At 47.6% G+C, this 23,597-nt stretch overlaps 4 protein-coding genes across 4 annotated transcripts; 3 read left to right on the top strand and 1 right to left on the bottom strand.

The window, feature by feature from the left end:
* Window positions 1–213: 213 nt before the first annotated feature.
* On the bottom strand, window positions 214–1,748 carry BDV37DRAFT_237117 (NAD(P)/FAD-dependent oxidoreductase). Its single transcript, XM_032080687.1, has 2 exons — window positions 579–1,748; window positions 214–526 (listed from the first exon to the last, which is right to left on the bottom strand). Exons 1-2 carry the CDS (start codon window positions 1,670–1,672, stop codon window positions 337–339), a joined length of 1,284 nt encoding a protein of 427 aa, XP_031946599.1. The 5' UTR covers window positions 1,673–1,748; the 3' UTR covers window positions 214–336.
* An 839-nt stretch (window positions 1,749–2,587) lies between these two features.
* Window positions 2,588–6,552, top strand: BDV37DRAFT_110801 (U2 snRNP complex subunit HSH155). Its single transcript, XM_032078371.1, has 2 exons — window positions 2,588–2,734; window positions 2,786–6,552. Exons 1-2 carry the CDS (start codon window positions 2,725–2,727, stop codon window positions 6,469–6,471), a joined length of 3,696 nt encoding a protein of 1,231 aa, XP_031946598.1. The 5' UTR covers window positions 2,588–2,724; the 3' UTR covers window positions 6,472–6,552.
* A 312-nt stretch (window positions 6,553–6,864) lies between these two features.
* BDV37DRAFT_278237 (uncharacterized protein) lies at window positions 6,865–8,430 on the top strand (the record flags this gene model as incomplete). Its single annotated transcript, XM_032085996.1, has 1 exon — window positions 6,865–8,430. One exon carries the CDS (start codon window positions 6,865–6,867, stop codon window positions 8,428–8,430), a length of 1,566 nt encoding a protein of 521 aa, XP_031946597.1.
* Window positions 8,431–21,045: 12,615 nt separating this feature from the next.
* BDV37DRAFT_110770 (C2H2-type zinc finger protein) lies at window positions 21,046–22,655 on the top strand. Its single transcript, XM_032078370.1, has 3 exons — window positions 21,046–21,640; window positions 21,719–22,206; window positions 22,265–22,655. Exons 1-3 carry the CDS (start codon window positions 21,162–21,164, stop codon window positions 22,381–22,383), a joined length of 1,086 nt encoding a protein of 361 aa, XP_031946596.1. The 5' UTR covers window positions 21,046–21,161; the 3' UTR covers window positions 22,384–22,655.
* The last annotated feature ends 942 nt before the right edge of the window (window positions 22,656–23,597 follow it).

Here is a 23,597-nt window from a genome sequence, read left to right as displayed (position 1 = left end):
TTGAGGTTGCGATGATTGGGTAGCCTTCTTATAGCTTATACTAGCTTGCACGCTAAAAGTCTGATACTGCACGGCTACCTTATCTTTCAGTGCGGGGTAAAGTGGAGGGAGATATCTATCGAGGGAGAATCAGGGCCACTTGAATGGCTGATCAAGGTCAAGGATTTTGGTAGGCATTATCTCATTGATTCACCTTTTACAATTTTCTATATCAGCTGACCAGTCCATGATCTATACTACTTAATTTTGAGTAGCTACGCGCCAACTACAATGCAGTGTAGCTTTAACACTGACAATGAACGCGACTTTACCCCAGGGAACATTAACATGAATTTGTTACAATTTGCTCTGTTCTTCAACGGTCAACATCCGTAAAGGGGGTCCTCCCCGGCTTCCATCGCCGATCTTCAAATCCCCACTGCCGTCAGGCAAACGAAGCCTCCATTTTTGTCGGAGGATCTCTGGAGCACAGTTTTCATAGCGGTCGGCTATGTACCGCCCAAGAACAGGTAAGAATTTGAAGCCGCTGTAGTACCTAAGTTAGTGAAGGTATAGAGCAGACCTTGATTACAACTTACTGTCCAGCCCCTCCGATAGCAACAAAAAGCCCATCCATCTGAGGGTGATAGTCAACAACAAAGTCACCCTCTGGGGTATCCGTATACCAACACAGGCGACGACTCGACCAGGGGCGATCGGCAAAACGTGGGATGAGCTGTCGAAGACCATCTCGTAGTGCGTTATCTGCCTCTTGAGGAAGGAAATATTTGTTGGCATTGTTCGAGTCCAGCTTCGGCGAGGATACGGCTCGATTAGTAGCATCGGAGTGTATGGAAGTTGCAAAGCCGTAGCTGTGTCGGGCAACTTTGAGAACGTTTGTTCCCGGTGTTGGAGGGAAACAGAATATGCCACTTGATAAGTTGATCATCACAGGTGTCTTGGCGATACTGCGAGCCTCTTCTGGGCTGAGTTGTATGAAGCCTACAGGCTGTCCTGATGCAGATGCTGTATGGGCTACATCCAGAAGCAAATTTGACCATGCGCCGGTACTCAGGATAACCTTATTTGCAGGAATGAAGTCTCCAATGGCCACATTCACACCAACAACACGGGATCCCTGTTTCCGTAATGAGAGAACTGTTCCCCGTGGCCCAGTGACGAAGGACACGCCCGCCTTACTACATCTGTGACTTAAGTGACGAATACTTCCCTCAGCATCTGCCCAGCCGCCTTCAGGGTTATGATATGCCCGAAGACTACTGAGATCAGCGTGGAGATCCGGATACATCTCTTTCAGGCCATTCCCATTCACAAACTCTTTCAGTGACCGACCTTGATCATGGATAATTTCCAGTGTTCTCTCGATGTAAGGATTTGACGCTGTCTCTGATAGCATCACAAACCCTGTATGGTGATAGTAGTCTCTGTACTCTGATTTCCAACCCTTAAGAGCCTCTTGAGCCATTCGGGAATACACAGGGTCGGCATATTCGGATCGGATAATTCGAGAAATGTCAACGCTGCTACCATCTGGGACCGGAGGCGGATAGCGGTCGAGAACAGTAACGTTTTTGTACCCGCGAGAGCTTAATTCGAGTGCCGTCGATAGACCGAAGACGCCTGCGCCTATGATGAGAATGGTGTCTGTCTTAGACGGAGTTTTGTTTTCCATCTCAGCTAAGTACGATACACGCAATGGCTCTGCAGAAGTTGAAAGGAGAATAAATATGCTTTACTCAAGGAAGAGTTGTTAGTATACCCTGAGTGAAATAATGGTCCAGAGACAGGCAATCCAAAGGGATTATACGTACTCCGTACTGGCCAGGGCGGACCCGGTCCGTCCTCCGTCCCCACCCGGAGGGCGTAATGTCACAACTCTGATAGGAAGAGTTTGATAGCCTCAGGCATATGATAGATTAACGGGGTAGCTTGATTAGGCCATAATTAATTCTATTCATGAACTGCTTCTGTGCGATATATATCTATTATCATGGAGCATTCTAAAGAAAGCACTACCAATACTTAGAGGGACCTCCTCTAGGATTCGGGGAGCTAAGAATCCATCTAACGGTCAACGACTGAATATCTCACCTTTGATTTGGTTCCATTGTTTGATTTTGAGCGTGAAAGAATTACTCAGTAATATTAAAGGTTGGGTAGTGACTATTATGGCATAAAATTACAAAATGCATGTTCTCTTATTAAGTTTAGTCGATACAGCTCTACTAGCTATCGGAGATATAACAACCGTTGAATACCAGGGAGAGTACATTTTTCACTTAAATTAACTTCTGTATATTTAACCTTCACCAATTTCCTAGAGTAGTAGTGTATCACATACTCTAGTAACTCTCGAGTACCTCATTTAAATAGATATATAGTCACCCTATATTTCACCATATAAAAAAGCTGTTGAGTAAATTGAAGAGTGGTAGGTGTTGTTGGAAAGCTTTCACAAATGCTTGGCGTCATAGCTCCGCACTAGTCCACTTTCACTGTCGCTATCATGTGACTGGTGTTAGTCAGCGATCACCAGCGAGTCCCGCCGCCAAACGTCGTCTGGCGCTGAAGGTATTTTCATCATCATCGGCATCCACGCACTGCACCCTACACCATCCCCTAGAGTTCCGCGATCACAGGGTATGATCCGGATGTAGCTATTGCTACCCCTTCCTGGGATTATATGTTCTCTGTCTGATCTCTGAGCGACTCTTTACTGTCACCATGTCTGACTGTACGTGTCACCCCATGGCTTGATCCACCCCGTGACTAACCCTTTTCGCAGCCGATTTCGAAGCCGTCCGGAGGCTCCAAGCTGAGCGGAATGCCGCTGCAGCTGGAAAAAAAGGTTCTAGGACCTTTGATTCGTCTAGCCAGCGCACTGACAACTCGACCAAGGCCTCCCTGACTGAATCCTTCGACACCACCCTTTACGAACGCGAAGGCGCCGACAGGTTTGCGGGCTACGACACTTCGATCGCCGTCAATGGTGATGACGAGGAGATGGAGGATGCGGATGGTGGCCACCGTCTGGTGGGACAGTACACCGCAACCAAGAGTCAGATGGATGAATTTGCCCACGGTAATGGAGTGGAGGAAGAAGACATCCTTCTCGGCCGCGAGAAGGCGGCGAGGATTGCAGACCGCGAGACAGACTACCAAAAGCGTCGATTCAACCGTGGCCCTTTGACCCCCACCAGAGCGGACCCTTTCGCTGCAAACACTCATGCGAACGTTGAGGGAGAGGGCCAGACGTATCGTGAAGTCATGGCTCTGCGTGAGCTTGAAAAAGAAGAAGAGCGTGTTCAGAAGCTGATCGCAGAAAAACAGGCCAGTGGCGAGAACGATGTCGCAGAACATGAGGCCACGTTGAAGTTGGAGGACAAAGAAAACGCTGACGCCGGCTCGACCGTCTCCGTTGCTACGGGACGCAAGCGCAAGCAACGATGGGATGTGGCTTCCGAGTCGACCGAAGCAGCTCCTGAGGCTCCCGAGCCCCAAGAGGCAAAGAAGAAATCACGCTGGGATCAAACGCCCTCCCTTCCGGTCCCGGGCGCCGCCGAGGAAGCACCTAAACGCCGATCGCGATGGGACCAGGCGCCATCTATCACATCAGCCACACCTGTTGGCAACCAGGGGCTCGCGACTCCTATGCACCCTTCACAAGCAGGTGCCGCGCTGATTCCAACCAGCTTTGGAACTGATATCTCTGGCCGCAATGCCCCCTTGTCGGATGAGGAGCTTGACATGATGCTCCCGGGCGAGGCCGATGGTTACAAAATCCTTGACCCCCCTCCGGGATATGCGCCAATCCGAAACCCCGCAAGGAAGCTCATGTCGACACCGGCTCCCATGGCCAGCGCGACAGGTGTCGGGGGCTTCATGATGCAAGAACCCGAAAGCGCCCGAGCTCTAGGCAAGCAGCTCCCAACAGAAATCCCAGGAGTCGGCGATCTTCAGTTCTTCAAGCCCGAGGATATGGCATACTTCGGAAAGCTTATGGAAGGTGGAGACGAGAGCGTGATGTCCGTGGACGAGCTGAAGGAGCGAAAGATCATGAGGCTGTTGTTGAAGGTTAAAAACGGTACACCACCAATGAGAAAGACTGCCCTGCGTCAACTCACAGATAACGCACGTCAATTTGGAGCCGGCCCCTTGTTTAACCAGATCCTTCCGTTGCTCATGGAGAAGTCGCTTGAGGACCAAGAGCGTCACTTGTTGGTCAAGGTCATTGATCGTGTTCTCTACAAGCTGGATGATCTTGTCCGCCCCTACGTGCATAAGATTCTCGTCGTCATTGAGCCGTTGCTCATTGACCAGGATTATTATGCTCGTGTCGAGGGTAGAGAGATCATCTCCAACCTAGCAAAGGCAGCCGGTCTTGCTACCATGATTAGTACCATGCGTCCCGATATCGATCATGTCGATGAGTATGTCAGAAATACAACCGCCCGAGCATTCGCCGTGGTCGCCTCTGCACTTGGTATTCCCGCTCTCCTTCCCTTCCTCCGTGCTGTGTGTCGCAGCAAAAAGTCTTGGCAGGCAAGACACACTGGTGTCAAGATTGTTCAGCAAATCCCCATCCTTATGGGTTGTGCTATTCTTCCTCATTTGAAGGGTCTGGTGGACTGCATTGCCGATAATCTTAGCGACGAGCAAGCAAAAGTCAGAACGGTTACCGCTTTAGCAGTAGCAGCCTTAGCTGAGGCCGCTAACCCTTATGGTATCGAAAGCTTCGATGAGATCCTCAATCCTCTTTGGACGGGTGCTAGGAAGCAGCGTGGTAAAGGTCTAGCTGCATTCCTTAAGGCTGTTGGATATATCATTCCTCTCATGGACGAGGAATATGCCAATTACTATACCAGTCAAATCATGGAAATTTTGCTCCGGGAGTTCTCTTCTCCGGATGAGGAGATGAAGAAGGTTGTTCTTAAAGTAGTGTCTCAGTGCGCCAGCACTGATGGTGTGACAGCCAGCTACCTGAAAGAGCACGTTTTGACCGACTTCTTTAAGAGCTTCTGGGTAAGGCGAATGGCTCTTGACAGGAGGAACTACCGCCAAGTTGTCGATACCACCGTCGACCTTGGACAAAAGGTTGGCGTGGGTGAGATCCTCGAGCGCGTCGTCAACAATCTGAAAGATGAGAGCGAGCCTTACCGGAAGATGACGGTGGAAACTGTTGAGAAACTCATTGCAGCCCTGGGCGCGGCGGATATTTCCGAGAGGCTGGAAGAGAGACTTATCGACGGTGTTCTCTACGCCTTCCAGGAGCAGAGTATTGAGGATATTGTGATTCTGAACGGGTTTGGAACAGCGGTCAACGCACTTGGCACTCGTTGCAAGCCGTATCTTCCGCAGATCGTCAGTACTATTCTTTGGAGATTGAACAACAAGTCCGCCACTGTCCGTCAGCAGGCTGCAGACCTCATTTCTCGCATTGCAATGGTTATGAAGCAGTGTGGAGAGGATGCACTGATGGGGAAGCTTGGTATTGTACTCTACGAGTACCTGGGTGAAGAGTACCCAGAGGTCCTTGGTTCCATTCTGGGTGCTCTACGTTCCATTGTCACCGTTGTCGGTATCAACCAGATGCAACCACCCATTCGAGACTTACTTCCTCGCCTTACACCCATCTTGCGGAACCGTCATGAAAAGGTCCAGGAAAACACCATCGACCTTGTCGGCCGTATTGCAGACCGTGGTCCTGAGTCTGTCAATGCTCGAGAATGGATGCGTATCTGTTTCGAGTTGCTTGACATGTTGAAGGCTCACAAAAAGGGTATCCGTCGTGCGGCAAACAACACTTTTGGTTTCATCGCCAAAGCAATTGGTCCCCAAGATGTTCTGGCAACATTGCTTAACAACCTACGTGTACAGGAACGTCAGTCACGTGTTTGTACTGCTGTCGCCATCGGTATCGTGGCTGAAACTTGCGCCCCGTTCACTGTCCTTCCAGCCCTGATGAACGAATACCGCGTACCTGAATTGAACGTCCAAAACGGTGTCTTGAAGGCCATGTCCTTCTTGTTCGAGTACATTGGCGAAATGGCAAAGGACTACGTTTATGCCGTTACGCCTCTTCTCGAGGATGCTCTTATCGATAGAGACCAGGTGCACCGACAGACCGCCGCCAGCGTTGTCAAGCACATTGCTTTGGGTGTGGTCGGCCTTGGGTGTGAAGATGCAATGGTCCATCTTCTCAACTTAGTATTCCCCAACATCTTTGAAACCAGTCCTCACGTTATCGACCGTGTTATTGAAGCCATTGATGCTATCCGTATGGCTGTTGGCACGGGAGTGGTCATGAACTATGTCTGGGCAGGCCTGTTTCACCCTGCTCGTAAAGTCCGTACACCATACTGGCGGCTTTATAACGATGCATATGTGCAAAGCGCGGATGCAATGATTCCATATTATCCGACCTTGGAAGATGATGGCTTGGAGAGATCTGAATTGTCCATAATAGTTTAAAAGCGACTTGCTTGCTTATGTATCGTATCATTTCACTTCCTAACTGTTAAGTTCGTTTCGCTGGCATTATGAGCCTGTTTAATCGCGCACGGTGTTCTTGATGGTGGGATTGGCGTGTATTTATTCTCATGGGGCCAGGTATCAGATATAAGAAATGACATTATGGTTATGTCAGTCACCGATGCCATCGGTTACTTATTTAGCGTAATGCATCAGACTAGTGATCGGACGTCCGATATTGTGCTTCGTTCCCCCGCATTGCTATGCGGATGCTCGGCGAAGGTCCGCGGCTACGAGAGTGTCTTGACTCAATCTCCGACTACTCGGCTATATAAATCCAAACCTATTGCGAAAACATCTATCCTGAATCAAACTCGAGCTCCATTAGCAGTAATGGCTCTCCCTCCTCACTGCGACGTCCTCGTCATTGGAGGCGGCAATGCCGGTTTCTGCGCCGCCATATCAGCAGTTCAATCTGGTGCTCAGAAGGTGATCATCATTGACAAATGTCCTGAAAACTGGGCGGGAGGAAATTCTTACTTCACTGCAGGAGCATTCCGGACTACCCATGGTGGTCTGGAGGATCTCCTTCCTATTGTGAATAACGTTGATACGGCCACCGCGCAGAAGATTGATATGAATCCGTACACAGCGGCTGACTTCACGAATGACATGGAGCGAGTGACAGGAAAGAGGGCGGACCGTGAGCTCAGCCGAGTCCTCGTCGACGATTCGAATGCAACTGTCAAGTGGCTTGCGGAGAATGGTGTTCGGTTCCAGCTTTCTTTTAACCGACAAGCGTATGAGGTGAACGGTCGGATCAAGTTCTGGGGGGGTCTAGCCTTGAAGACCCAGGATGGAGGCAAAGGGCTCATTCAAGACCACCTCCGGACGGCCCAGAAACTGGGTATTGATGTTTTCTTCTCAACGGCTGCAGAGAGGCTCGCCACAGACCCAGTGACCCGTGCTGTATCGTCGGTGTCGGCTGTGCACCATGGCCAAGTGAAGGTGATCAAGACAAACGCCGTGGTACTCGCTGCTGGTGGCTTCGAAGCCAACTCGCGGATGAGAGCACAGTTTCTGGGGCCCCATTGGGACACCGCCTTAGTTCGCGGTACCCCGTATAATTCGGGCGAATGTCTCGAGATAGCCATCCGCGATGTATCAGCTAAACAAGTTGGCAACTGGTCCGGGTGTCACTGCGTGGCATGGGACGCAAATGCACCCGCCAATACAGGGGACCGCGAGATCTCCAATGAGTTTACCAAGTCTGGCTACCCATTAGGGATCATGATCAACCGTCAAGGCTCTCGATTTGTGGATGAAGGCTCGGATCTACGCAACTACACCTATGCTATGATCGGGCGACAAATCCTGCATCAGCCCGGTCATGTTGCGTTCCAAATCTGGGATTCGCGGACAATCTCCTGGCTGCGGGAGGAAGAGTATCGACCAGAAGTGGTGCAGCACATTACAGCATCGTCGATATCAGAGCTGGCGGCGAAATGTGCGGCGGAGCATGATCTGGAGGACAAGGATCGGTTCGAGCGGACGATCCATGAGTTTAATAACGCAGTTTATGAGAGTCAACGGCTGAATCCTGGCCAGCAATGGGATCCGGCCGTAAAGGACGGCCTCTCAACTCAGTCGAATGCATGTGCACTCAGCGTCCCCAAGTCCAATTGGGCGTTGCCTATCGACCGGCCTCCGTTCCTGGCTGTAAAGGTCAGTGCGGGTATCACCTTTACATTTGGTGGTTTGGAGGTGAATCCAGAGACAGCTGCTGTGGTTTCGTCTACGACGAACTGTGAAATCCCTGGGTTATACTGCGCTGGGGAGATGGTTGGGGGACTCTTCTATGACAATTATCCCGGGGGTAGCGGGTTGACGTCGGGAGCGGTTTTTGGACGCAGGGCAGGGAGAGCTGCTGCCAGGGCTTCTACAATTGCTGTCCGATGATATTGTTCTCTGCGTGGACAGGGATTCAGTCGATTGATGTCAGATGCTGCACTTGGTGGTACTTGTTGTTACCCAATGCTACCGTCTGTACTACTTTGATGTCCGATTTGGTGCCGTACATATGAATCGGACACTGGTGGAATTTAAAGTAGGCTAGGGTGTTGCACGACATTTACTATTCTTTTTATTATGTATCTTTTCTGTTCTTCTTCCATTTTCTTCTGTTCTCTCTTTCGCCATGAAACAAATCCATGAGTCTCAGAATAATGATTATATATATTCAGCTATATACCATTGGACCAAGTGCACGCCGGGTAAATATCGGATGATAGGCATTCTGCTTCGTATCTACGGCATATATATTAAACGGGTGTATATTGATATCATGAATCTACCTGATATACTCTCTGTGGGAAACTTCTATACGTCGCTGATATATACCACGTACACATACTACTGCTGATTGTGAATATAGAGACGCTGACATAAGCAGAGGAGCAACAATACACATTATGTCCACTCCCAGTATCTGGGAACGGTTCTGTACCACCACACCAACAAACTCAATAGACAATCATTACAACTATGGGAAAGCCTACTAATATCTCTCCTTACTTTAAGAGCCATAAACTGTCGCACACACATACACATGCACATTGACACCTTTCTTGCAAGCCAATTTGCAAAATATAATCAAAAACTACTTTGTCAGAAAAAAAAAATAGATTAAATTCTGCCTTTTTGATTTAGTTGATTTGTCTTATTTTTTCTCTCTCTTTTCTTCTTTACTGATTTGCCACATGTCGCCGATGCCAAGCATTCGTCCTGCAGGCCGTGTCTGTAGCTGACTAAAGTAAAGTGCCGCGTAAGCCTTCTCCATCGTCCTTGTCATGTGCGGGCTTGGCGGCAGGGATCTGTGGGGAAAGGTCAGCCAATGGCCGAACATTCTCGGATGAGCCCTGCAGACTGAGTGGTCGTCATGGAATGGTTCAGGGATTGCGTGGGATTTTGGAACGTCTGTATCAGATATGTTGTTATGATGACCTTCTGACTGGTTCGGAGGTCACCTCAGTCTTGTCAACTAGGGATGTGTCTACGTAGGACCCTGGATTATGAGAATACTACCCATCCTTTGATTTAATTTTATCTATTTATATATGCTGGATTGTGAGGTATTTTATTTTTTCTTGCTAGATTAACTCAGATGGATTGATAGTGGATGATTTGGCTTGGGAAGGAAGTCAGCGAACTAATCCACTACTAGTAGTTAGTAAGGGTCTGAATGGGCGCTCGAGCGCTGGCCTCCTAAATTGGGGTTTTACATTTCCATAATTTTTTATTTTATTTTTTATTTTGCATCCACAAGTTGAGATTTCATACCATTCATTTCATTTTGAAGAATGGTTTTGTTTGCAGTCGTGTGGATTTTGACTGGCTCGGAATGAGGAGGGAGAAGTACCTCAATCATGTCGGTATGTACGGAGTATAATGGAGCTACTATAGGTATTCGTCGGCCCTTCGATAGCGAGTCGAAGCCTAGTGACAGTCGATAAATCAGATAACCAATGCCTAATAGAAAAAAGAAAAGAAAAGAAAAAAGAAAAAAGTAAAAGAAAATGTCGATCTATTAGACATCCCAGCACAGAACGAGGAACGGCAAATACCGATACACATCTATCTATCTATCTGCAATGCAGACACCACAGCATGGTACCCCTGCATCCTCCCCTCGCTCACCTTACCTCCGGACACGCGCCCCTGGTTCTTGCCTAATAGGGTTGAATCGCATGGAAATAATTTCCTTGATGTGGCTGCTTTCTCCTACTCAATTTCCCTGTTTCCGTCGGCGAGACCGAAAAGGAAAGTTAGGGCACAGGGTAACTCGTAGCTAAACTTCTTCTCGCCCCGTCTTGGGGGCGAGAGGTCCGAGAGGAGTGCATTACGAAGCGACCTGAAATTAACAGCGATTAAAATAGAACATATCGCCGTCGTTGTCCGCGAAGGCAAATTTGCAGTTGCAATCGTCGTGTCGAATGAGACTCTGGGGTGGAGGGAGAAACGAGATAGTACCTGCGTTGCCCCTCGGTTCATGTGAGAGATCAGGTACCGAGCGTCACTTTTGTGTGTTCAGACATTTCGTATCTGCACATGGACTGCTAGCTTCGTGTAAAGATACTACACACTGCATAGCATTACTTTACGGACACTACTATGGTTTTCTTCCCGTCCCCATCGTGACCGGTGGTAGACTAGATGACGACCCCCATCCGGAAGGATCGTCTCTATATGAAGAGGTCCCCATAATGATACTCAGGAACAGAATTCACCACTTTCTATTCTTGTCCATGTCATTTTACCCAACTGCCCCTTCCAGTTAGCCCCAGATGCAGGGACTCCCCTCCATCCCACCTGGCAGTCGTAAGCTCAAACGCTTTGATCAAGGTCTGCCTCGACCCATGTTTGCATTTTGGGGTCGAGGAAACGGGTGCCAGTCAGACCGAATCCACTGCAAGGTGACAACCACTGTACGGAGTACGTACGCAATCATTCAATCTATTTCACCGAGTATTAGCCAAAGAGAAATTTGGATTCCTGCATGTGGGTTTCAAAGTTAGTTAGATGCAGTGTCTGTGTGGTTTCATACTGAGATTCCTCCATCCATCGTCTCTCCCTTTCATGAACGACCAGCACATGCCCACCACCGCCATTGACATACGCCAAGACCGTGGGGCTCCACTTTCTGCACACTAGATGTGTTTTTCCCGTCGGGGATCACGCCAAAGGCTGCTGCCAGGTGAAGCTTGTTCAAGGGTCCTCCTTTGACCATTCATCTTTGGGACTCTTGAAGAGAGAGAAAAACATTAGAGATGTTGTCGTAGGTTACTCCGGACTATAATTGAAGATCTACAGTTTGACTGGCACGTTGAGTTCACCACGAGTATCAAAGCCAATGATGAGAACCAGCCGCAAACGCAACCAGCAAGGTAAAAATTTTACTCTGAAGAACAAAAAACAGGGATACCCCTGAGACCTACGTAATGCTGCTTAACCAGTAGAACAAGAGTTAATCAAACAATGGATAACAAGTCGTTCTATTACAAGCATCACTCGACCCCCCTTCTCATGGCAGCCCAATATGACGGTTAGGGCCCAGTGATATCATGCGCGATATCAAACTCCAGTTAGAGTGCTGTTCTTGAAAAGGGTGGGACGCCAGCTCCGGCTCTAGTGTGGATGAACGGTGCGTTTCATCTGACTGCTAGCCGCAACCCTGAGAGTGGCAGTGTTGTGGAGCCGAGCCAGGATCGCACGCAGGGATTCAGGGTAATGGCTTGCGGGGGAGCGTGCTTTTCTTTTGCTCATTTTCCAATGGGGGAGGTATGCTATTGATGTTGCCCAGTGGGTAATACTATTTTCTTTTTCTGGTATTTTGGGAAAGTCTTTTCAATTCCAAAATACCCCAAAGCGACCCAACAACCACCATCATGCCCCCGTTAAAACACAGCCAAAAGCAAAACTTCCACGATACCATACCCGAAGCAGTAAGGTTCCCCCAAAATAAGGAAAGCTTCGTGAGATGTGCACGCGTCAGCTCCTGTGGGCCCGATTACTCTGATTGGGTTATCTGGTCGAGCCAAGCTCGGCTATCGACTATCTGCCGTCCCTGGGGCATGTGGCTGCATCACCCTGTCTTTTCCTTAAAAATGAATCATGCCTGCGCACCAATCGCGTGTGCCGTGAAATTTTCTTAGTCGTTGCCCTTTTTGCAGTAGGCTTATCTTAGTTCGGATAGGGGATGTGGGATCCGCTCATGAACTATACCTATCTCAGAATAGTGATTACCATTCCAGGACTTGGTGCTAACCATGTGTGTGGATTAGATCCTGGATTGAGTTGACTAGTCAACCTAACTAACCTACTTAAACTTAGCATACTCTTTCGAAAAGAGTTTAGCACTAACCTCTCTAAGCTACTGAACGAGGCTACTGGGTAGGATTTACCGATGTAGGCAGTTGGTTGTCGGGAATCGCGACCAATTGAGAGTTATCAACTTCCCCTAGCGGAATGCGTGTAGGCATAGCCTGCCCTTTTGGGAGTGTTAGCTGGATTGAGTACCAACAGTTTAACTCTCCTGATGGAGTCAGGTGCTATTTGATCAAAATTTTTGGGGGGACACGCGGGAGTGAACAACTTCCCCCCCTAATACACGACAAGTTTAAATCGTAAAATTAATATCCATACTGGATGGAGATTTTCTTTTGGTCCTCATGGCTCATGGTCTATCGGTTGCTCTATTAGCTTGGCGCTTCGACTGGTTCTTCCGGCCTTTCGGGGACCTCAGCGCGCGGGTTGTGATCCGTACCCCGGGGCCCGTAGAACTTCAAGATACAAGGTTTTCTCTAGTCCATGGAACGGAGAGATTCTGGAATTCCAGGTACGCTGTTCTATGTGTGTCGATGGGAATGAAACAACGACCAACTAATGTATCAACCAGTCTGCAGACAATCCCGCAAGCATACCCAACCAGCATCCTTCCCTATTCTCAAACTTCCCTCACACATATACATATACTATCCGATACTATATTCCAGGATGTTAACAATGTATTATACTAACTCCTTTCCTTTACTGGTTCTTGCGTCTGTACCAGAGACAACAACGCCAATCATGACGATCTGCCGAATGGATCTGCCAAGATGGACCCCGTGCAGATGACAGATGTTTAAAAAAAAAAATTAGAATTTTTTTTTTCTCTGGTTTTTCTTTTTACCCAATACCTGAATCATTATATGTCTCATCCGGGAAAACGATTTTTCATAATTAAAGTACCGCGGATCATCAGTTCCTGAAGACTCGAACTCGACCTTCTGGAGCTAAAGTGCCGATGGCGGTCCCCATCTGCCGAGATTGTCCGCCAATTTCTATGACTGTTGTTTTAGTTCCTTTTGGGTTGTTTGGAAATGTAGGTAGTTCTTACTGTGCATGTATACGGAAGTCAACTGGATGTATGCATAAAAGGGCTTTGAAGCTCGGATTATACATCCACCAAGCTCACGGAATACACAAACCAGTGCTTATTTGGACCCTTGGCAACAAGATAACTACGTACACCTCAGTGGACTATCCACCCTCCTCGAGGGAAGCGAAATTAGCATTCCTAAATATAACCACCGCGATCATAACAGTGTGAACGACATTGTGATAGTTCAGCTAGTAAAATCATCTAGCAGTCAGTGCACAACGCAGACATCCATTCTACTAGCTATTCTCCCTATCGTTCATTTTACTAGTTAATAGTTATTGGAGAGCTTCAGCTCCAGCGCACGCATAGACCATCAACACTTTACCCACCCAAGCCAATTTCCTGCGACATGTCGCCAAAAAGCGACTCTCTCCATAACAACATCCCATCAAACTCAAAAAAGCAGTAAAAGAGACCCAAGCCGAAAGTTTAGGGTTCCGACAAGACCACCAATATCAACAAATCAAGCATTGAGGCACAAGCCGCAAAGACCGCCACCGGGTCCCTCATCATCCATCCCGCACTGGATAACCCTCTCCCCCTCCATCGCCCAAAGCGGAAAGCATTGCGGCAGACTCCGACTAAGAAGCAACTCGTATCGAGTGCACTCTTTTCAACGAATGAGCGGCCCCACCGGATTACCTGATCGGGGACCCCCGCAACGAAATCGGGAATAGCGCTGGTTGTTGCAGGCGGGGCCATGATTCGCCAGCGGGTGGCTGGAGTTCAAGCGTTACGCGTTTTTTCACTCCTCTGATGTGCCGTGTCAAGGGGCGAGCGAGTCCCTATTGGTGTGGGCTTTTGTGACCTGCCGAGAAGGGTTTAGAGCAATCCCTGTTGCGTGGTGGAGCCCGGGAAGGGAAAAGTTTAAGGGCACGGCATCGCATCTCCATTTCTGCTTTTTTTCTTGTTTGGTCTTAGTTTAGTTAGGGTGACGGTTCGAGCTAGTCCCTTTTTGGGGGATGGTTTTTGTGGCCTGGAGAAACTAAGGATGAGACTAAAGGGGGAGAAGTCTGACTCTTGACAGGAAAAGCGGTGAAGTGCTGTACCCGAATGGCTGGCGCTCCAAAATTTTGGCTTTTGCAGAACAGAGGCTACTGCGGGTCTTGGGCGGCCAACGGAGGCAAACCAGCAGCAAAGCCTGTCAGCCCATGGTTGGAATCAGAGCCAGAGTCAGAACTCAGTATCATATTAGGTGTGGTGCTGGTAGTTGACGACAGTCTGGGTTTGGCAATACACTGCTGGACCCTTACTTTTCTTCTAATTTCTTCTATTGCGAATGCAAACCCTTGGTTAACTGGGGTAGGTTAAGCGCTATCCTCATTCATTTCCCAATCTGTTTTAAAAATAACAACCATCCTCCATCCATGAGTTACTAACCATGCTTTTTTTTTTCCCGCGGGTTTACGCAATACATGTCCGCTTGGGCCTCTTCCATCGCGCGAAATTCTCTGCGCTTTCGGAACTCCTGTTCTGGCCATCTCCGTTTCGTCAGGAGCGGAGGACATTCGACCATCACCGCGGTGGAGCAAGCCGCACGAGATACCTGAAGGCAAATTTACCGCCAGATGGCAGGTATCCCGCATGGTTAGGATGGACTCGGATACCAAGTGGGCTTTGGCAAAATTGGACCACAGTTCATTGCCAAGGGGACATACGGAGTACACGCAAACTCCTCGATTCCGGTTATATTTAGAAGTAAAGTCATTTCGCGCGGTGGTCACTACTTGCAACCAGGGTAAGTGTTCTGAGGATCATAATAACAATGTGTTCGTGGGTACGGCTCGGCTTCGACTCCTGTCCTGTAACGGTTTTGGACGACGAGGGGGAGCTGTATCCGAAGGAACCCGGGATAGATTCCGTAGGTATCAGCACTGAAGTTAGGGGCTCGTTTGCCTTTGGCTACAGACGTATGGTTGGATATCCAGCCTCCGAAAAACAAAGTACTCCATATATCCGGTGTCGGTATGGAGTACGGAGTGCTCAGGGTTAATAGTCGGGTTCAGTTAAGTTAAACTACAGGGGTAAACAGTCTGTAGTCGTGGGAAGTTCGCAGTATGACCTATCCTAGTTTCTTCCTTCACTCGCAGACTACTGAAATCCAATCCAATAGAGCAGCAAACGGAGTATGGTGGCTATTCCGAACAAATAATTATTACGCACGGTATCAAAACAAAATGCATGTTCATTCAACCTCCCACTTGGACAAGTATACAGTCCAAACAGAAAAAGAAAGGCCCCATCATGTTCGACTCCATAACGTCTCAATGATTTTCCCTTTTAATTTAAAGTAGCTGAGGTTCCTCATAACCTTAGTGGACTAGCGTATGCCCTCACTACCCAGCTAGCCACCACACTAGGAAGATCCAGTTTTACTCTTCGCGAAGGGCTGAAGAAAATCGAAATGTAAATCCTTAAGCTTGACTCCACGTTAACAAATTGTTGCTAGCTAGCACGATCTAACCATGTGTGCGTTCCTCACGCCCATCCTCATCACATGGCTTGCCTCGTGCCCAGTGTGTGGACTCCCTGACCCACGTTCTTCTGCTTTCCTTGAGTTCCGATCAAGGTTCTACTTGGGTTGCGCGGATGGTTCCCCTATTGTTGGGTTTTGGTTTTCTTTCTTTGTTTTTCATCTTTTCTTTTCTTTTTTTCTTGGTTCGTTCTGGTCGTCGGTCTTCGGATCGACTCCAATTTGCGATTTTACACATACTACGGAGTACAGTACATACAAAATAGGGTCGTTTTAACTATGAAAGCCACAGATGTAACCACCCTCTGCGTTCCCGATAGACAATGGATCCGAGCACAGTCTCGGAGATGTTCTCCAGCCTATGAAGACCCGATTCACTCATCCCTCACAATAAACCCATGCAAGCGGACTGAGCGACAGGGGAGCAAAAAACAAAAAACACAAATTAGTGGATCCTTGCATCTACAGTGATCCGCTTCTTCTTCGCTTGGGGAACATCAATGTGGACGGACAGCATAAACTTTAACTAAGCTAGTCGATGACTTGTGCCTATCAGAGTGGGCGTCTGGTAAGGCGCCCCGACCGAGTGGCTGCAGATGTCAATTTCGTTTTTTCCTTTTTTTTTTTTTCTTGGGTCAGAACTTGCTTATCCACTTGACATGTTGTTTTCCTTTGAACTAGAAGCGTTGTATTGTGGGTTGCTGATTTGGTTTCTTGGGAGGAATTTTATGATATGATATGATATCTTTTCTGGGAGAAACTATTGATCGTGAAGAACTAGTTATGTTTTAGCGGTATGTATATTAGATTAACTTGTTGGTTTTCCACCCTTCCGAGATAGATTTTCACTCGGTTCACTGAGAGTTCAAGAAAGTCAAGATGTTAACCAAGGTTCGTTGTGGCAAAAGCGGGAAAGGATAGAAATCCCCCCGCTTGTCGGAGTTGCGCCGAAATATCCAGACAGGTTCCCAACTGCATGCAATGGATTATTTCCCGAACACTGGGGATCTTCAAGATAGCATTTGCGATTTGCAGTAGCTGCAGATTTCCCTCGAGCTATGCCTCATGATTGTCGATGAAAGTCTTTCCTTTTTCGATCTTCTAGATTTAGGAATATCTATATGTTTAATGCTGTGGAGTTATGTAGAGGGTCAAGTATAAGGGAAAAGTACAGTAGGGAGCAACCGTAGTTGTATCGGATACTTTCCCAGTCCACATGGATGGAAACAATAGGAGTATATCCCGCTGGACCGCCCGGCAGTCTACCGACCGGGTTTTCCCCTTCGTGGCTGATTTTACTTTTCGATCGCAGCCACTGTGGAAAGGTTCCTTGGTCGAGCGCGTGTGTCCTCGGTCCGTGGGAGAAAAGGAACAAAAGTTGCAATGCATTGATTGCAACCTCGGCGTGAGATTGAATGCCGTTATCTAGGAGCTTTGCCCTATTGTGCAGAATGTCATCATCGAATTTTCTCGAGTACTCCCTCGAGGTTGTAGAGCCTTAGCGAACGAACTAGGAAAACTCTCCACACCAACGTCAGAGCGGGAAGAGAAAATCCACTAGCGGTCCCAGCCAAGTGACGATGATAGAACACATCACACGCAACTTGACATCCGCTTTCTATCTAGGAAGAAGTATAGTGGGTGTGGGCTTGCAGATGGTATCATCGGTAAGCGGCTTGGGATGGAACCTCTTCCATCACTGTACGTAAGGATGTATGTATGCGTATGTGGCATGTATGTACAATGACGCGCCGTTCAACCTCGGGCATTTCACCCCGAGAGATTGGGGTGCAATGCTGTACCATGACGATAGATTGGTGAACACGCGGGAAGAGCATGATCGCTGCAGAATAAATGTCGGGTGTAACGCTTTGTGTCTGTTATGTCGTCATTGTGCAGCGATTCTAGTATTGCTGTCTTCTTATGCTCAATTTTTTTTTTTTTTTTTTCTTAATTCTATTTAATTTTTGTTGTCGTTCGCTCCCCCCTCTTCGACTTCAATCGCTTAACGCTTGTACATATGGAGTATATTCCGAATGGATTCAGGTATCCAGACAGAGTTCATGTGCGTGTGTCCGTGTCCGAAAACCACCTCACCTCCGAGATCTAACTCACCTCATGGATGGTAGTTCATATGCATGCGAATACCATCAAGGATAACGTAAATTTACCATACCTAGACAGAGTACTACCCTATCCAACCTTTTTACCTATTTTGTCTATCATTCTCTGCTCCCCTCTCTGCTCCCCTCCCCCTCGATTCAGTTTAGGACATCGTATCAGCAAGGCAAAATCACCACCTCGACGCATGCATGTATCTATGCATGTATGCATGTATGTACATGCTACCAAAGGAATGGAGTACGCGGCCGGCATTTGCAGCAGGAATCGCACAGCACCATGAGGGGGGAAAAAAAGGAATGCTTGTCAAAGCTCCTAACAGTTATGCAGCTCTCTATATGCACGTGCTCCATACCGAAGGACAGACATGCCACTACAAGATCTCGCAGGCTGGGCTTTTCCATCGTAGCCTCAGAAAGTCAAACAGGAAAAGTAAAAAGTAGGGTAAAGATACTAGAGTCAGGTGGATGGTTGTGCGAATCAGAGGTCCTCGAGGGAGTATTACCGGTATTACCGCCGTCACTGCAGCCCGCAGCACACTGCAGGTTGCCAGGAGGCCAACTCACCATCCTCTCCGAGCAAACGGGCCAATCGCAGTTCGGGAAGGCTCGGGACTCAAGTCTTGGCCTTTGCTGGACTTTGTGATGGTCTGCTGAGGAATGCATACTGGGATTTTTTTTTTTTAGTAGATTGAATCTTCTTGTTGTTTTTGACCATTGTACATTTTATAACAATTTTAATTGATGTATGGCATTTCATTCTTTGTACCTTCAATGCATCCTATAGTAATCTTCGGGAGGCTGGAAAAGTTTCCACCTTCCATGGTTGGAAGCACAAAGTCCTCCGTAAAAAAAGAGAAAAAGGGACAGAAAATCAATCAATCAGCGTACAGGAAGTGGAGTTCTAAACTCAAGTGGATCCACTAACCCAGCACTACTTTCTCACTGGGAGCTTTTTCATCTCCAGTCGGCCAGCGAGAAAGTCTCCCCCACGGAACGGGTATACCCTTTGACGCATCTTTGTGATCTCCCTCTTCCCCGCTACCTTGAAACACACCCAACTCTCAAGGGCTCACAGCGAACCTTGGTCGCTGCATCTAAGCTCAAGTCTTGGCGTTGCCTGCGCCAGTGGAATTTTTTTACATTTTTCTGACCCTTTCTGACTTTCTGCCCACGCTTTGCTGCTTTGGTGCTGGTTGCCCCCTCCAGACACACTACTTGCCAGAGACACGGCACAAACTGTCTCCCACGCCGCCCCCCCCTTTACACTAAACATTCGACATTGGCTGTGAGGGAGCTTCTTCCCTGGTGCTAGTCGTCGACAACTCTTGTGTTCAGCCCACCGCCCCTGATGATTATTCGCGCGCACACTCCCTCACACACCACACAGGCAAGACACACCACGGGAGGGCAAAGCACGAAAGGACTATGTGACATACGGTGTACGTACGCGTGTAGTTGGACTCCATACCTCTCTCTCTCTCTCCTGAGAGGATATCCGTAGTTGGTTCTTTTTCGACTCCATATGTCTTTTTACTTCACTGTTTCTACGGAAAACCCACATCGACTCCCTCCTTTTCATTTTTTAGATCATTATATATATATATTTTTTTTTTTTTTTATTCTCTTATGCCTTTCTGGGTCAGTCCTGTATGGCTAACCAAACATCACCAACACCTTTTATTAGATAGTACTAAAGCCATGATATTATTGCAGCTTACGCACAGCCTATAGAATACAATCCAAAAAGGAAAGAATAAGAATGACTCTACTATACTTTTCCGATGCCGGAGTTTCAGATGTTTCCCCTATCCTCCCACTCTCCCCTGCTTTTGCTCAGATTAAGAGGGAGTCTTGGGGTTGGTTAATTTATCGCGCTTTGTCAGGGACCTTACTTTTGAAACAAGTGTTGTTGAATTCCCTAATCTAATTCTTTTCTTCTTCTTTCTATTTAAGATTATCAAACGCTATTACAATGAGGATTATGATGTTCATGCTGAAGACGATGGAATTTGCCCATGGGTAAAAATAGAAAATAAGCAATTGGGTTTTTTGGTTTTAATTTTCCGTGAAATTAGGGTGTTAGACTTTTTGGAGTGATGAGGGAAATGAGTTGTTTCCTATAATTCGAGATGATAGAGAGAGTGGGTGTGAGGGTTGGAGATGTGTAGAGAAAAATAAATAATAAAATAAAATAAAATAAGCAAAGTCTTAGATAGTAAAATAATCACTTACCCCCCCTCTCTCATCCAAAAAAAAAAAAGAAAAAAAGAGAGAGAAAAAGAAAAGAAAAATTCAAAACTACAAAACCAAAAAAACCAAAACCAAGGAAAGCCAAAAAAGACCCATCGAAACCTTGAGGGTCACCCGAGGAACTGGTTCCTATTTGGAGATTGAGAAAAGCCCACACTGACTTTGGGACTAAAAAAGCAATTAATACTATTTCCTCAATTTTTTTTTTGAATTAAAAAATAAATAATAATAATAAAAAAAATATTATTATTATAAAATATTATTTTTTTAACACTGGCGCCGTTTCGAAGCCTAAGCGGCCCAGAGTAACGATCTGCAACCGTCTCCGACGGGACGTCGTCAGTGGCACTAAAAGCCCATCACCAACACGGCAACGACAGGGCTTCCCTTCGTCCCTGCGCTCCATCACTCATCCTGCGATCCTGTATTTGCTCATAAGCTTCGCCGATCCCCTTCGGGCCCTTCCCCAGACTGTCTTTCATTCTTCCTGTCTGTCGGGTTTCAGGGCCTTTCTTTTACTCTGTCTCTGGATCTATTTGTTCCTGGCTCCCTCCCGCCGAAAGATTATCACTATTTACTTCTACTTCTACCATCGACTCCCTTCCCTCTTCTTTCTACCTTTGCGCTGATCAGTCTCAATTGATCTTCCCTTGTTACTCCCCTTTCTTCCATATCGTGCCCCTCACCGTACCTGTCAATCACACACGCTTCTTCTCTTGCTCTACTTGGCTTTGATCATCCTGCCCTTGATCGTCCGTATCACCCCCGTTGGTTTGAATTGCTGAGGGGCTCCACGGCAACACCAATTGCGCAACAACAAAACAAGAGCTTAGAGAATATCTCTGTGACAAAACTATCCTCCATGACTATGGTTATTGAAAACCAGAACCGCCAATACGGCGGAATGGGCTTTGACAATGTTTACCAACATAATCTGCCACACCACAACACGCCGCAGTTCACTGACCCGTGGACCGCTGCCCACACCACGTCGCATTCGACGCCGCCTGTCTACGCGACATCCATGGCATCCAACCCGATCCTGAACCACCCTAAACAGGAGGAAGTGAGCCGCCCATCCCCCCTCTCCATGCCCTACTCGAGCATCCCCGTCTCCGCACCCTCGATGGTCACCAGCAGCACCTACTCGACTACGCCTGCGACAAGCTACCCAGCACCGGAAGTTATGGGTCTGCACCACGATTTGCCTCGCACGTCTTTCGAGCAGGCCCCTACATACACGACTGCTTCCTCTATGAGCAGCTTCGCGCCAGCCAGCTATGCGCCACTCAGCTACGCCCCATCTTTGCACCACCAGGATAGTCGCCGGATATCTCATGCGTAAGAGCCCCCCAGCTACAAACTTTTTGCGCGTCTTGGGATTTGGAACCGAGCGCTTACACTTTTTTTCATTTACAGTGATCCCCGTGCCAGCCAATCGCAGCCCTCATCGGCTCCTACCTTCGGTGACGCCCTCGACGCCAGTCGCGGAATGGTCGCGCTCAGCCAGGACTTGACTCCCCGTAACATTTACGGCCCTCGCAACACCCGGGGCTCTGCAGATTCTTATGGATTCCCTTCTACACACTCGTCTGGTTCTTCGATCTCTTCCGGTGGCGGCTACCCCTACTACAGCGCTTCAGTCGCATCCGTCGAGTCTTCTGTGACCGACTATAGCTCCACGACTTCTGAGTCCTACGAGAATGGACACTTGTCGCGGACTCTTCCTCGCCCATCGAACCTCTTGACTGGTAGTGCTCCCCCGGGCCCCCAATCCATGATGAGCCAGTTCAGTTCGAAAATGCCCTCCAACACTCAGAAGAAGCACAAGTGCAAGGTGTGCGACAAGCGCTTCACCCGCCCGTCATCTCTACAGACCCACATGTACAGTCACACTGGCGAAAAACGTAAGTTCTTGGAAAACCCGGCATGGTACGCAATCCATACTAATTACTTGGGATACAGCTTTCGCCTGTGACGTAGAGGGTTGCGGTCGACACTTTTCCGTTGTTTCCAACCTTCGTCGACACAAGAAGGTTCACAAGGGCGAGAAGGAAGGCGCCTCGGGTGAGGATGAAGAATAAGCAAATCTTGTCCTCACTCGACCTTCTTTTCTACTGCCCTTCCCTTGAGCCTTGTCCTCGCGCAGAGCAACAGAGAATTTCGGATCGAGATACTCAACGGACTGCGCTGCAACCTCCTTTTCTTTCGGAATGGGTATACCCCTTGTACAACAAACTTCAATTTTCGTGACTTCTCTTCTTTTATGTCTCCGCAACACGCGGGGAATTGATACCCCTTTTATTTTTCGCTTTTCATTTTATCATGGATCGGCAGGACACGGCACAAGGGCAACGGGAATTCGCAATGATGTCTCTTTATTCCCCACGTTATGACCATAGAGGTACTGGTTGTTTTCTGGATGGTGATTCTACTTCTTTCTCTCGCTTAGACTAGGGTTTTGGTTTTTTTTTTCTCTTTTTCTTTTTTGACATGAATCTTCAGATACCAACTGGGTTGTGACATGTTTTGACTTCTTTTCTGCGTTTCCGTGGCATCGCTTGTTTGGGGTCCGGAAAACATACGCAGCGGGCAATCGTTTACTTTTCTTTTCTATGTTCCTTTTTTTAGAGCATTTCTTTTCTCCTTTGCTTTCTAGGGGTGATGCTACGACCAGTAGCTAGTTGGCTCAGGCTTTTACATATCGGGTGAAATTGAACGTGAAGGAACTGATACCCGTTGCAATTGAGTGGAGCATATATGGACTGGAATATTGGGGGTTCTTGTTTGGTTTGGAATTCAGAATAGACACGATGTGTCATCCACGGTCGCTACTACTATACCATATTATTGTCTAATACAGATTCGCTCTGAAACCAAGATTTTCCTTATCCCTATAAACATGATGTATTTACATTCAGATAGCAGGGACAAAATTCAAATCCAATAAAAACAGAAAGAAGCCCGAGAAAGCACGATGATCTACATATTTGGTCTTGTTCCTTCGAGCAGACATATACGAGTCAGAATACCAATTGTGCTTTATTCCATACTCCGGAGCACATTGATTCATGTTAAGAATGCATGCCCGTTAAAAGAAAATGCCAGCCACCGTTGATACTGAACTGTAACAAGTCTCGCAAATAGGTCTGACATACGGAGTATTCTAGATACTACTATATGGCATGTAAATACATTGATACAAACTGGCACGATGTATTCCAGACAAGTATACAAGTATATGAACCGAACCATCTCGGACTTCGTACCAAGACAACATTCATGAGCCAAATACCAG

The sequence above is a fragment of the Aspergillus pseudonomiae genome (assembly GCF_009193645.1).
Source record: "Aspergillus pseudonomiae strain CBS 119388 unplaced genomic scaffold BDV37scaffold_3, whole genome shotgun sequence".
In the NCBI taxonomy this organism is placed as follows: Eukaryota; Fungi; Ascomycota; class Eurotiomycetes; order Eurotiales; family Aspergillaceae; genus Aspergillus; species Aspergillus pseudonomiae.
Note: the sequence above shows the minus strand (reverse complement) of the source record. Positions and strands in the feature narration are given on the sequence as shown.

Excerpts from the sequence above, each read along its gene's own strand:
- BDV37DRAFT_237117 (XM_032080687.1), bottom strand. The coding sequence starts at position 1,672 with ATGGAAAACAAAACTCCGTCTAAGACAGACACCATTCTCATCATAGGC. Across the intron at positions 527-578 it reads GCTATCGGAGGGGCTGGACA|CGGCTTCAAATTCTTACCTG; the intron begins GTAAGTTGTAAT and ends TAGGTACTACAG.
- BDV37DRAFT_110770 (XM_032078370.1), top strand. The coding sequence starts at position 21,162 with ATGACTATGGTTATTGAAAACCAGAACCGCCAATACGGCGGAATGGGC. Across the intron at positions 21,641-21,718 it reads AGTCGCCGGATATCTCATGC|TGATCCCCGTGCCAGCCAAT; the intron begins GTAAGAGCCCCC and ends TTTCATTTACAG. Across the intron at positions 22,207-22,264 it reads CAGTCACACTGGCGAAAAAC|CTTTCGCCTGTGACGTAGAG; the intron begins GTAAGTTCTTGG and ends CTTGGGATACAG.